We start from the raw sequence: 11612 nt of genomic DNA, 5'->3' as shown, positions 1-11612 counted from the left end.
TGTGGTCCATTGCCTTTTATACACCCCCCCCCCCCCCCCCCCACCTTTAGAGACTGAGTGCCATCTCTAAGGTTTGTCACACAATTGTACTAGGAGGTCATCGGCTCTAATAACACATGTCATAACTAAGCCCAACGGAAAATGTATTATCCACTTTGACTCAACTCTTCTAGGTCACCTCTCAAGGCTTTTCTTTTGTATGTTAGGCTTTAACTCAAAAGGCATCTTAGCGGTTGAACCCTAAATTCGCCCTTAAATGACTCATAACCTTATCATTCCGACATGAAATTTGTTTGAAGTAAGTTTTGCAACAAAATTCTTTTCGAGTTCAACCCCCAACGATTCATGTACCGTTACATAAATGCAATAGTAGGTCACGGATTAACATTAAAAAATCTCAAAATTCTCTTTCTACAAAAACTAATATTAACTATGCCTCAATATCAAATAAGTCATATCAATTATATGAATATATATTAACCATACATATCATTCAAGTATTCTCATCTCACATCAATGTAATACAAAATAAAAATAGAAAATGTACAAGAATATGAAAAAGATAGTGTAACTAAAATAATAACCAAAAAAAAAAAAAAAAACTCCATAGTATTTGCTAAACCAACTAAACTCCCAATTAAAAAGCTTCAAATGTGAACATAAAAGGAAATTTTCAACTATGATACAATTGTCATTGAATCCCACTAAAATTGTGGAAAAATATACATTATTGTACAAACAACAATGTTTTATGAGCAAATAAAATAAAAAAGTTAAACCTCATCATATTCTCTAAAAACTCACATTAATTTTACTTGAACCTCAAAAAAAATAAAATCTTAAAAATAAGTAAAATTAAAAAAAAAAAAAAAAACTTAAAAAAAAATAAAAATAAAAAAAAAAAAAAACTTAAAAAAAAATAAAAATAAAAAAAAAAAAAAAACTTAAAAAAAAATAAAAATAAAAAAAAAAAAAAAAAGTCTACCTAAAAGTCAAAGAATGGATGGAATAGATCAGAAGCTGACGGCGACGGCGAAATCAACGGAGCCGAAAACAACGTTGACGGACTTGGACTTAGCATAATCATAAACGGATCCGTCGGAAACGGCGAAAATAATCCCGGCGGTGATACTGGCGGTAAAGTCGCCGGCGCCGGCGACAAAATCCCCGGGAAATGACACATTTCTACGCTTGAATTTCCGAGTATCTCCAAAATATCCATCGAATCAAAAGTTTCCATACCAACAGCAGCAGCCGGAGGGATTGCAGTAGATGGACTACTAGCTTTTTCCATAGAAGCCAATTTCGCCGCCGGCGATAAATTCCCATCACCGGAACCCGAACCCGATCCGGATGTCGATGTTTCCATCGAGGAAGTAGTAGATCCAGTAAGTCTCTGTACAACACTCATAAAGTCACTAACCGTCGTGTGATACACTTTCGGCGAAACGGCGTAGATTATCACCGTTTGGGGGTTTTGGGTCGTCGCCGCCGGGGCTACCGCGGCGGTATGTGGCGGAGGATGCGGCGGAGGAGCAACCGGAGGTTTCTTGATCTTGTATGAATCTTTGTTGACTCTAAGAGGAGCTGGACGAGGACCTTGTAGTTCTCTCCGGGTCGGAGATGGTCTTCCGTCAGAAACGCCGGCGAAAAAGTCCGGTGGTGGAAAATCCATTTGGAAAAGGGGAAAAATTGTTATTTGTGGATATTTGTATAATAAATGATATATGAGTGGTAATAGGAAATAGCCTACGAAAGGGGGAAAAATGTGATATACTATGGAACATGAATGGAAATAGCTAAGCAAAAAGGTTTGAATATTCTATTTCTTTTAACATGTTCTAAAAATATAGTAAAAAAAACTACTACTAAATATCATTTTATAAAATTAAGAAAAAAATTGAGTGGTCACCAACTTGGCATAAGTTGATCACTATTCTTAATTTGACATGTGATAATTACTGTATGCATGTTTGGAATTAATTAGCAAGTGCTACAAAAATATCTAAAACTAGTGAAACTAATTTTATAATAAATGGAGTTGTAGTATATATAATTATAATAGGGAAAATTACGCGCTTAAACAAATTTATATTACTTAATTAGTTATTATAGCTATAGTTTTGCTATAATTACCACTCGCGACTAACATCATTAATTACGTGGACTGACTTCGAGTTTGTATAATTAGCTACGTTTGTATAATTCGCCACATTTGTATAATTAACAACTAACAATTCTTAGTTTGATTTGTATTTGTATATGATGGTTTGTATTTTTATTTGACGATGATTTCCTTTGGTTTTTCAGTTTTATCACCATATACATTCAATCTTTTTGTGTATAACTTTTTAAAGTTTGTATAAACGTGTAGTTTTCGGATTTTGTATAATATAATTTATATAAGATAATTTGCATAATATAATTTGTATAACTGTTTAAAGTTTATATATTTATTTTTGTATCAATTCGTTATTTCGAGTTTTATCATATTTGCATAATTTCAGACTTTATATTACTTAATTATACAAAAAAAACACGCGAATTATACAAACGAGATGCGAATTATACAAATTATTGAGCTCTCGCTCGCCTCTCTCCTCCCACTCTCAATATATCTCGCCAGATATACAAATACATATGTATACCAGTTACATATATAATTATCTAACCGATATACATATACAATTCACCTCTCTCCCACTGTCTGCCCTCTCTCGCTCGCCTCTCTCCTCCCTCTCCCAATCTCGCTTACCCCTCTTTTCCCTATAACATATAGCTATGAATCGTAATTAGGAAACTATAGTTATGGAGCGTAATTAAGCTATTTTTGAGTAGTTATATCTGAAAGTTCCCCATTATAATAATATATCTAGTGTAATTATATAAGTGAATTTGGAAAGGATATGATGTATGGAGATCTTATACTTATTTTGTTGGGTGGAGAGATTATTTATGATAGACTTAAGAACAAATGTAACCAAAGTATGATAGAAAAACAAAAGTCAGCAACAAAATAGAAAGATAATTAGAACAAATGAAACAGTAGGTAGTAGTGAAATTAGGAGAATACTACATGTATGCTAACTAATATTTTAACGCTCGGCTACCTATTATTCTTCTACGTTTATTCTTAACCTCATCAAATCTTCTTATCTAGGGTCATGTACTCACTAAGTTGAAGATGTATTATGTTTTGTAATATCATGTCCATCTAGTTTTTCTCCGGTTTACCTCTACTTCTTTTAAAATCTACTACAGTCAACCTTTCAAATCTTCTCACTGTTGCATATAAGATCTTTTTCATCACATGTCTGAACCATGGTCTTAGCCTCATTTTTCTCACATTATCTACTGCGGAGGTCACTGTAACCTTGTACCATATAACCTCGTTCATAATCTTATCTCTCATAGTATACTCACAAATCTGTTTGATCACCTCCGCTACCTTCATCTTCTAAATGTATTCGTCTTGACAGACCCTGATTTTGTTTCATCCACCCCAATCTAATATGATGTGCGACATCATCATCCACCCCAGTCTAATATGATGCAGATTTTAAATTGAAACTCTTACATTCTAAGATTTGTCTCCTAACTTTTAGTATATCGTTAATTCTACTGCATATCTCATCGATCAATACTATATCATCTGTGAATAACATACATCATACACCTCTCCTTGAATATGCATCGTCAATTCTTCTATCACTAAGGTAAATAAAAATTGGCTAAGGGTTAATCTCTGATGTCACCCCATCATGACTAGAATTTTTTTTGAATCATTCCCCACTTTTCTTGTTTGGATTTTAACTCTATCGTACATTTCCTTAATCGCTCAAGCCCCATCTTCAACTCTAGATGGGGTCATATGCCTTTTTTGAGGTCAATTAACACTATTTACAAGTCTTTCTTTTTATTTTTATACTGCTCCAACAATCTCTTTGTTTTTAATTTCTAAATTCCAATCTACAGGTCTAAAATATCAAATATATTTTGTCAAACTTGAGAAACAATTATTTGAATTTTGGCCTTGGCAACAAACTTCAGAGGCAATTAACACGACTTTGGCAACTTAGACACGTATGTAAAAAATTATTTTCAAGATGACTGAACTTAATTACAAAAAAATATAAATTAAATATAGTTTAAATGATAGTCCCAAAATTAGTTGTTTGTTCACTTCGCCCAAAAAAAGGTTCACCAATTGATATAACAAAAAAAAATGAAGACTCATTTGACCATAACAATTGTACATTTAATACGTAATTGTCTTACTTTTTGTAAATGATGCATAAGTATTTTAATTTGAAAGTAAAATTGTATGATAATGTCTCATAATCATAATTTTACAATATAGTATAATTAGTTTCCTTTGTTTTGACGATTTAGATAAAGTTATTTCAGATTGTGTAATTATTATAAACAAAAAAAAATGTAAAGAAAAAGATAACCAATTAGTTGAAGAAGGTGTATTAAATAACCGGTTAATATTTTGTTTAATGTAGTACAATGTACTATAATTAGTCTAAAACTTCTAATCATTTAACTTAATGCAGCCCTATTAATTATCATCATGTATTTAATTTTGTGCTTTCCATATCTAAATATAATACTTGGAGGCAGTGACATAGCTAGGTACACTAAGGAGGAATCATTCGAATTATTTTTGTTGAAATATTATATATATTATGTATATAAATAGGGGAAATTATCCAGATAATCAAATATATACAAGTTAATTAGCTAATATAACTATAGTTTGAATAAATTATCACTAACAACTTCTTTTTAGCTATAATTATGTGCGTCTCTCTCCTCTCTTCCTCTCTCTTTTCTTATACATACAAATACAAATTATACATATACATATACAATTATATGACAGATATACAAATACAATTCACCTCTCTCCACTCTCTGCATGCCCTCTCTTGTCGCCTCTCTCCTCCCTGTCCAATTCTCGCTTGCCAGATATACAAATATACATGTATACCAGTTACTATATACAATTATCTGATAGATATACATAGACAATTCGACATATATACAAATACAATTCACATCTCTCCACTCTCTGCCCTCTCTCGCTCGCCTCTCTCCTCCCTCTCCTAATCTCGCTCGCCTATCTCCCCCTCTAACATGTAGCCACGAATCGTAATTAATAAATTATAGTTATAGAGCCTAATTAAGTTATTTTTAGTGGCTATTTGCGAAATTTCCTCTATAATATATTTTGAAATTTTAATTAATTTTTGATATCTTTACTACTCAGGAGTTTGATAGAAAAACAATAAAACATTGTTTATCTCGTTGGAGAATTGAGACATATATAAGGTGTCTAAAGAAAAGGTGCTCTCAACTTGCTTGGACAAAGACAAAACAATATTGCTCTCCTTAAACGTGTGTACATAGCTTAATCTACTATATGTTGTATTCGATGTGGAGAATTTTTTTTCTTTTTAAATTGAGTATATATTTGAAATATGTCGATAATAAAATATTATGTTATGTTAATTCAGTGAATGAATACATAAAGGGAACACATACAAAGTTCTTGTGCTATCATCAGTATCTCATCAATATAACGTTAATGGATTTGACATGATCCCTACCTTATTATATATATATATATATATCATATATTTACCTTTTTAATTAGTTAATGTTAAATAACTCACATTTCAAATATGATATTAATTTGTATTGGATTTATTTAGTAACAAACAACTCTCTCTAAATAATTTGTAAGCTAATTTATTTAAATAAATTTACTATTAAAAATATAAAACATAAAATCAAGAAAATAATTAAAATGATTTGAGGGATATTTTGTCTTAACAAACTTATCCCATGGTATTATATTCTATGTATTACTAATACCTCCAAATGGAAAGTATTAGTAATACATCCTATAATACCATGTAGGCAGTGGCGGAGGCAGGAATTCTATCAAGGGGGTTCAAATAAAAAAAATGTTGTTGTCTGGAATCGAACCTGTGACCCAAAGCTCACATAGGCTGAATCCTGACCCCCATAAACCACTGAGCTACTCCTTTGACATATGCTCAGGGGGTTCAATTTTAAATATATACACGTACACAAAAAAATTGATCTTATATATATAGTGTAATTTTTTTTCCGAGGGGGGTCGGATGACCCCCCTGGACACACTATAGATCCGCCCCTGCATGTAGGAGGTATAATTAATTCATGAATTAGTTATACATAGGCTCAAATTCCTACCAAACATAGTACAAAATGATACCATACATAATACATGGACGATTTGTTTTAATGTGGCCTACCAAACGACCCCAAGTACATTGAAAATCATAGTAGTCATGAAAGTAAGATCTATATAGACTTATTTACTATTCCAAGCATTTGCATTTGGTCTATTGCATGTCAAGTTTAATAACTACATGCCTTAATTATTAGCCTAAATATACTTAAATTGCTCTAGGACTAGTTTAATTTGACATATTTAATGTTATGTGGATAGTATTTTTATACTAAATCTAAAGTATTGCATGATAAATTTTACTAACATTTAAAAATAATCTAATAATGCCTATATAAGACGTAGTAAGTCAGAAAATCTAATAGTCTTTAGTCAATATTATCATATGAATCAATTAAAAATAAAAGTTCAAATGCTGACCTATAATAAAGAAAATAAAATTAGAAAATATAACACAATATAAACGTGAACAAAATCTCTTTACCAAATTGGACCTATTTGCAACTCATTTTTTCTAACAACTTGCACAAATATATATTTCTAAAGATTTTGCGGAGAGGGGTGAGTTGTGTACGTCAACGAATTTGTAGGTCGATAAATCACTGAATTTGAAATCAAACTTTCTCTGCCTTAGACGAATAGAGACTGGTCCTTTCCCAAGACTAATATAAGTCAATAATATTGTTATTTGATTAGGACTTAGGAGAATACTAAAACTAATGCGACCATGCTTATAATAACTTCTCACTACATCAATTAAATATTTGGAGAGTACAAGATTTTCATTTGATTCTATGTAAAATTAATCAATTAAGAATCTTAAATTTATTGCTAAACAGGGATGAAATGAAAAACACTATCATCTAATTTCTTTTTTGCACTAAATATGCTCAAAAATCCTTTTGGATAAGATTAAATTAGTACTATCATCAGAGTTATTTGGATAAACTTCAGATTAAACCTAAGACATTATACAGTAAATGATATTTAACAAATTGTGTGTGATATATACGTTTTGCAAATGATATTTGTAATTTGAAGTATTTTTCTAAATATGATTTATATTCCCTAATTTTAAAAAGTAACAAAATCACTCAAATTAACTATATGATATGTACAATTGAATCTGCTCTAAAAGAGTAATATGTTAAAATAAAAAATAGTCATATAATGTCATAGATTAGATCTCATATACAAGTTACTACATATAAAATGATACCATACATAATACATGGACGATTTGTTTTAATGTGGCCTACCAAACGACCCCAAGTACATTGAAAATCATAGTAGTCATGAAAGTAAGATCTATATAGACTTATTTACTATTCCAAGCATTTGCATTTGGTCTATTGCATGTCAAGTTTAATAACTACATGCCTTAATTATTAGCCTAAATATACTTAAATTGCTCTAGGACTAGTTTAATTTGACATATTTAATGTTATGTGGATAGTATTTTTATACTAAATCTAAAGTATTGCATGATAAATTTTACTAACATTTAAAAATAATCTAATAATGCCTATATAAGACGTAGTAAGTCAGAAAATCTAATAGTCTTTAGTCAATATTATCATATGAATCAATTAAAAATAAAAGTTCAAATGCTGACCTATAATAAAGAAAATAAAATTAGAAAATATAACACAATATAAACGTGAACAAAATCTCTTTACCAAATTGGACCTATTTGCAACTCATTTTTTCTAACAACTTGCACAAATATATATTTCTAAAGATTTTGCGGAGAGGGGTGAGTTGTGTACGTCAACGAATTTGTAGGTCGATAAATCACTGAATTTGAAATCAAACTTTCTCTGCCTTAGACGAATAGAGACTGGTCCTTTCCCAAGACTAATATAAGTCAATAATATTGTTATTTGATTAGGACTTAGGAGAATACTAAAACTAATGCGACCATGCTTATAATAACTTCTCACTACATCAATTAAATATTTGGAGAGTACAAGATTTTCATTTGATTCTATGTAAAATTAATCAATTAAGAATCTTAAATTTATTGCTAAACAGGGATGAAATGAAAAACACTATCATCTAATTTCTTTTTTGCACTAAATATGCTCAAAAATCCTTTTGGATAAGATTAAATTAGTACTATCATCAGAGTTATTTGGATAAACTTCAGATTAAACCTAAGACATTATACAGTAAATGATATTTAACAAATTGTGTGTGATATATACGTTTTGCAAATGATATTTGTAATTTGAAGTATTTTTCTAAATATGATTTATATTCCCTAATTTTAAAAAGTAACAAAATCACTCAAATTAACTATATGATATGTACAATTGAATCTGCTCTAAAAGAGTAATATGTTAAAATAAAAAATAGTCATATAATGTCATAGATTAGATCTCATATACAAGTTACTACATATTATTACAAATGTTTTTTTTTTTGTTGCAAAAACTACATAACTAAGCAAACATCTTAGTATAACTACTAAATCACACACTACTTTAAAATAACTACCCAATCACACGCTACTCCTAACGTCTTAGGTATTGCATAAATACTTTCTCTCTCTCTCGCCTCTCTCGACTCATATTCCTAGTTTTGTGTTGCGTTTCTCTCTCGAAGAGGAAGAGAGAGCAACTAAAGATTAGTGGACTAATGCAGTTCTATGAAGACAATGGAAAAGATACAGACAATAATGTCTCTTCTCCTTACATTGATTTCAACCGGGGGATAACAAGGGTTGTGGTGGAGTAGTTAGTACTCTTTCATCCTTAATCAAGTTGTCTCGGGTTCAAGCCCTCTTGATGAACTTATAATGGCTATATAATTGATACCAAATAGTCATTGAAGGGGGCATGTACCTGGATAACTATATCTTCTTTTTCTTCGTCTTCTAAGGATGTATCTATGCACATATACATTATATACATCACCAATTTGATATCAGATACATGTACCTTTGATATTAAATAGATGTATTTATACATAGATATACTAGATACATCGAATATATCAATACATTTTTTATATTGGATACATGAAATTAATACTTCTCATGTCCCAATTTATGTAATACTTTTCGTTTTTCGGGAGTCAAACAATTTTATTTTGAGTGGAAATTTACGTAGGGAATCTTCAATTTTTTTGAAATATATATATATATATATTAAGATGACAATTATTTATCCTCAAATAATTCAAGTGGAAAAGTAGCAAACATGACAACAAAATTGTTCTTCTCATAGCTAGTTAGAAGGCCATAAAAAATAATGTTATCCGATAATTTTCTACCTTGACCCAATTACATAATAATTCAAGGGTATAATTGGAAAGAAATTTTTATAGAGTTTTAATCCAAACACAAGATGAGATGGAAAACAATGAACCAAACACTTGATAAAAATAAACCCTGCACTACTAATCTCTGCGTTATTAATCTTTGTACCAAATGACCCCTAAGTGGCTTGTGTAGTGCCTCTCGGGGTTATATACGCCATGTTACGCCTAGGCAGTGGTGGAGCCACCTTATAATAAGGTGGTTCATCCGAACCTCCTCAGCGGAAAATTATATTATTTGTACATGGTTAAAATAATTTTTTTTAGGTAGATATAGTAGATGTCGAACCCTCTTCGACTATTTCGTGTGTCTATTTCTTCAGATTTTGAACCCCCGTATTTAAAATTCTGACTTCGTCACTGCGCCTAGGACATGGTAAATGACTTTGTCACGACCCAAAGCATGCAAAACTAAATCAAAAAACCGAATACACACCCAACATACAAAATAAGTAATTATTGAAACTATCATTACATTCAATAATTAACACCTATATATCAAAACTAGCACATTTACCCCCATTCTTTCCTCTAAAGAGCTAAATCCCCTTTTAACGGCTAAATAGTGTAAGAACTAGAAACAAACACCCACCAACAATAGTGCGCACATTAATTTCCGTGTGCTCAAACGGTGCATATTAGACTTTAGCAATCACCTCCCGCCACGTCATTTAACGTCACACACCTAATTTCCCGCAACCCTTCTACTACCACCCTAGGGGGGTTTCAGGGTGGGTGGTTTTGTTGGGTGGGTGGGTATCGTCTCTTTCATTGTTTTTCCATTTTTGGGTTCTTTCGGTTCTTCTTCTAATAAACACTCTCTGCAACAAAGTATAAAAGGAGTATTTTATTGAGAAAAAAAAAATAATGAAATTTCAAAATTGAAAATTAACATCCCAATTTGAGTAATTATTTATTTCCAATACTGTCCCCCATTTCGTATCAATGGCTCCATCCAGCTCTGCGTCGCCGGCGGCGGGTTTATCCAGACCGGTAGCTCAAAGGAAAGTCCGTCCATCAGCTGACTACCGGCGTCGACCGCGGATGTCAGTGTCGCCGCCGCCGAAGAAATTCAGGTCGATGGTGGAGATCATGAAAGTAGCGAAGCGTGTGGAGTTACCGGTGGAAGAAGAAGAAGAAGACGATGAGGAATCGGAGGAGGAGGAAGAAGATGATTACGGAGAAGTTGTGTGTGAACAATGTGGCTCTGGAGAAAGGCCAGAGGAGTTGTTGCTGTGTGATAAATGTAACAAAGGGTTTCATATGTTATGTCTTCGTCCGATTGTAGTTCGTGTTCCCATTGGACCATGGCATTGTCCTCATTGCTCTGGTGATCAACATCGCATAATCAAAAGTATGGACAAAGATAAAGAAATGAATTTAAAAAAAAAAAATTGATTATGAGTCAAAATGATATAAATAATGTGTTTGTATGTTGTTTAGGTTTTTCGCAAAAGAAGATAGTCGATTTCTTTCGGATTCAGAAAGAGAGTCAAATGGTGGTGAAATGTTCATCTGCTCAAGGTAAATGAAACAATGTGATCTTTATATCGGGAAAGGTTATAATGTAAGCTCAATTGAGATCACAAGATCACAATCTGAGTGTTTAGGTGTTTTGGTTGATCGATATCTATGTATACTTCTGTTATACTAGAGCTGATTGATTGATGTCTGTACTTTTTGTAATGCTAACTTATGTTTAGAGCGGAAGATGTAGGAATCATATAGCAGATTAGGAATCTAAGCCCGCAAACTTAAGCGTGAGTTGAGGTTATTCTTTTACTAGAAAAAGCATACTCAAAGCAAGGGGCGGGGAAGGACATGAATCTTTCCCTCTTACAAGTAGAGAGGGGAAGTGCAAGATCATCCCTTTATATAGTAGCGAGTGTTTCTTTATCTTTTCGGGGAAGTGCAAGATCATAATCTTTTCAGGTAAGTGCAAGATCATCCCTTTATATAGTAGCGAGTGTTTCTTTATCTTTTCGGGTAGGTGCAAGATCATCCCTTTATATATTAGCGAGTGTTTCTTTATCTTTTCAGGTAAGTG

The 11612-nt window shown here is 31.8% G+C and overlaps 2 protein-coding genes across 3 annotated transcripts in view; one reads left to right on the top strand and one right to left on the bottom strand.

Moving 5' to 3' along the window:
* Positions 1 to 961: 961 nt before the first annotated feature.
* On the bottom strand, positions 962 to 1830 carry LOC102585274 (protein MKS1). The gene has a single exon (XM_006350920.2). The coding sequence runs from the start codon at positions 1673 to 1675 to the stop codon at positions 986 to 988; it is 690 nt and encodes a 229-aa protein (XP_006350982.1). The 5' UTR covers positions 1676 to 1830; the 3' UTR covers positions 962 to 985.
* An 8312-nt stretch (positions 1831 to 10142) lies between these two features.
* LOC102584749 (probable Histone-lysine N-methyltransferase ATXR5) overlaps positions 10143 to 11612 on the top strand; it is a 5097-nt gene continuing 3627 nt past the window's right edge. The window contains exons 1-2 of one of the 2 annotated variants that reach the window (XM_006350918.2): positions 10143 to 10919; positions 11009 to 11089. In XM_006350918.2, coding sequence (XP_006350980.1) covers positions 10511 to 10919; positions 11009 to 11089 — 490 coding nt within the window. In that variant the 5' untranslated portion in view covers positions 10143 to 10510. The remainder of the gene's footprint in view (positions 10920 to 11008; positions 11090 to 11612) is intronic. The other variant, XM_006350919.2, reaches the window with a different exon arrangement.

Source organism: Solanum tuberosum, unplaced genomic scaffold (genome assembly GCF_000226075.1).
Source record: "Solanum tuberosum cultivar DM 1-3 516 R44 unplaced genomic scaffold, SolTub_3.0 scf00131, whole genome shotgun sequence".
NCBI lineage: Eukaryota > Viridiplantae > Streptophyta > Magnoliopsida > Solanales > Solanaceae > Solanum > Solanum tuberosum.
The sequence above is the reverse complement of the archived record's forward strand: the minus strand, read 5'-3'. Positions and strand labels throughout refer to the sequence as shown.

Bases quoted from the DNA above. Each gene is read 5' to 3' on its own strand.
- LOC102585274 (XM_006350920.2), bottom strand. From the start codon at position 1,675: ATGGATTTTCCACCACCGGACTTTTTCGCCGGCGTTTCTGACGGAAGA.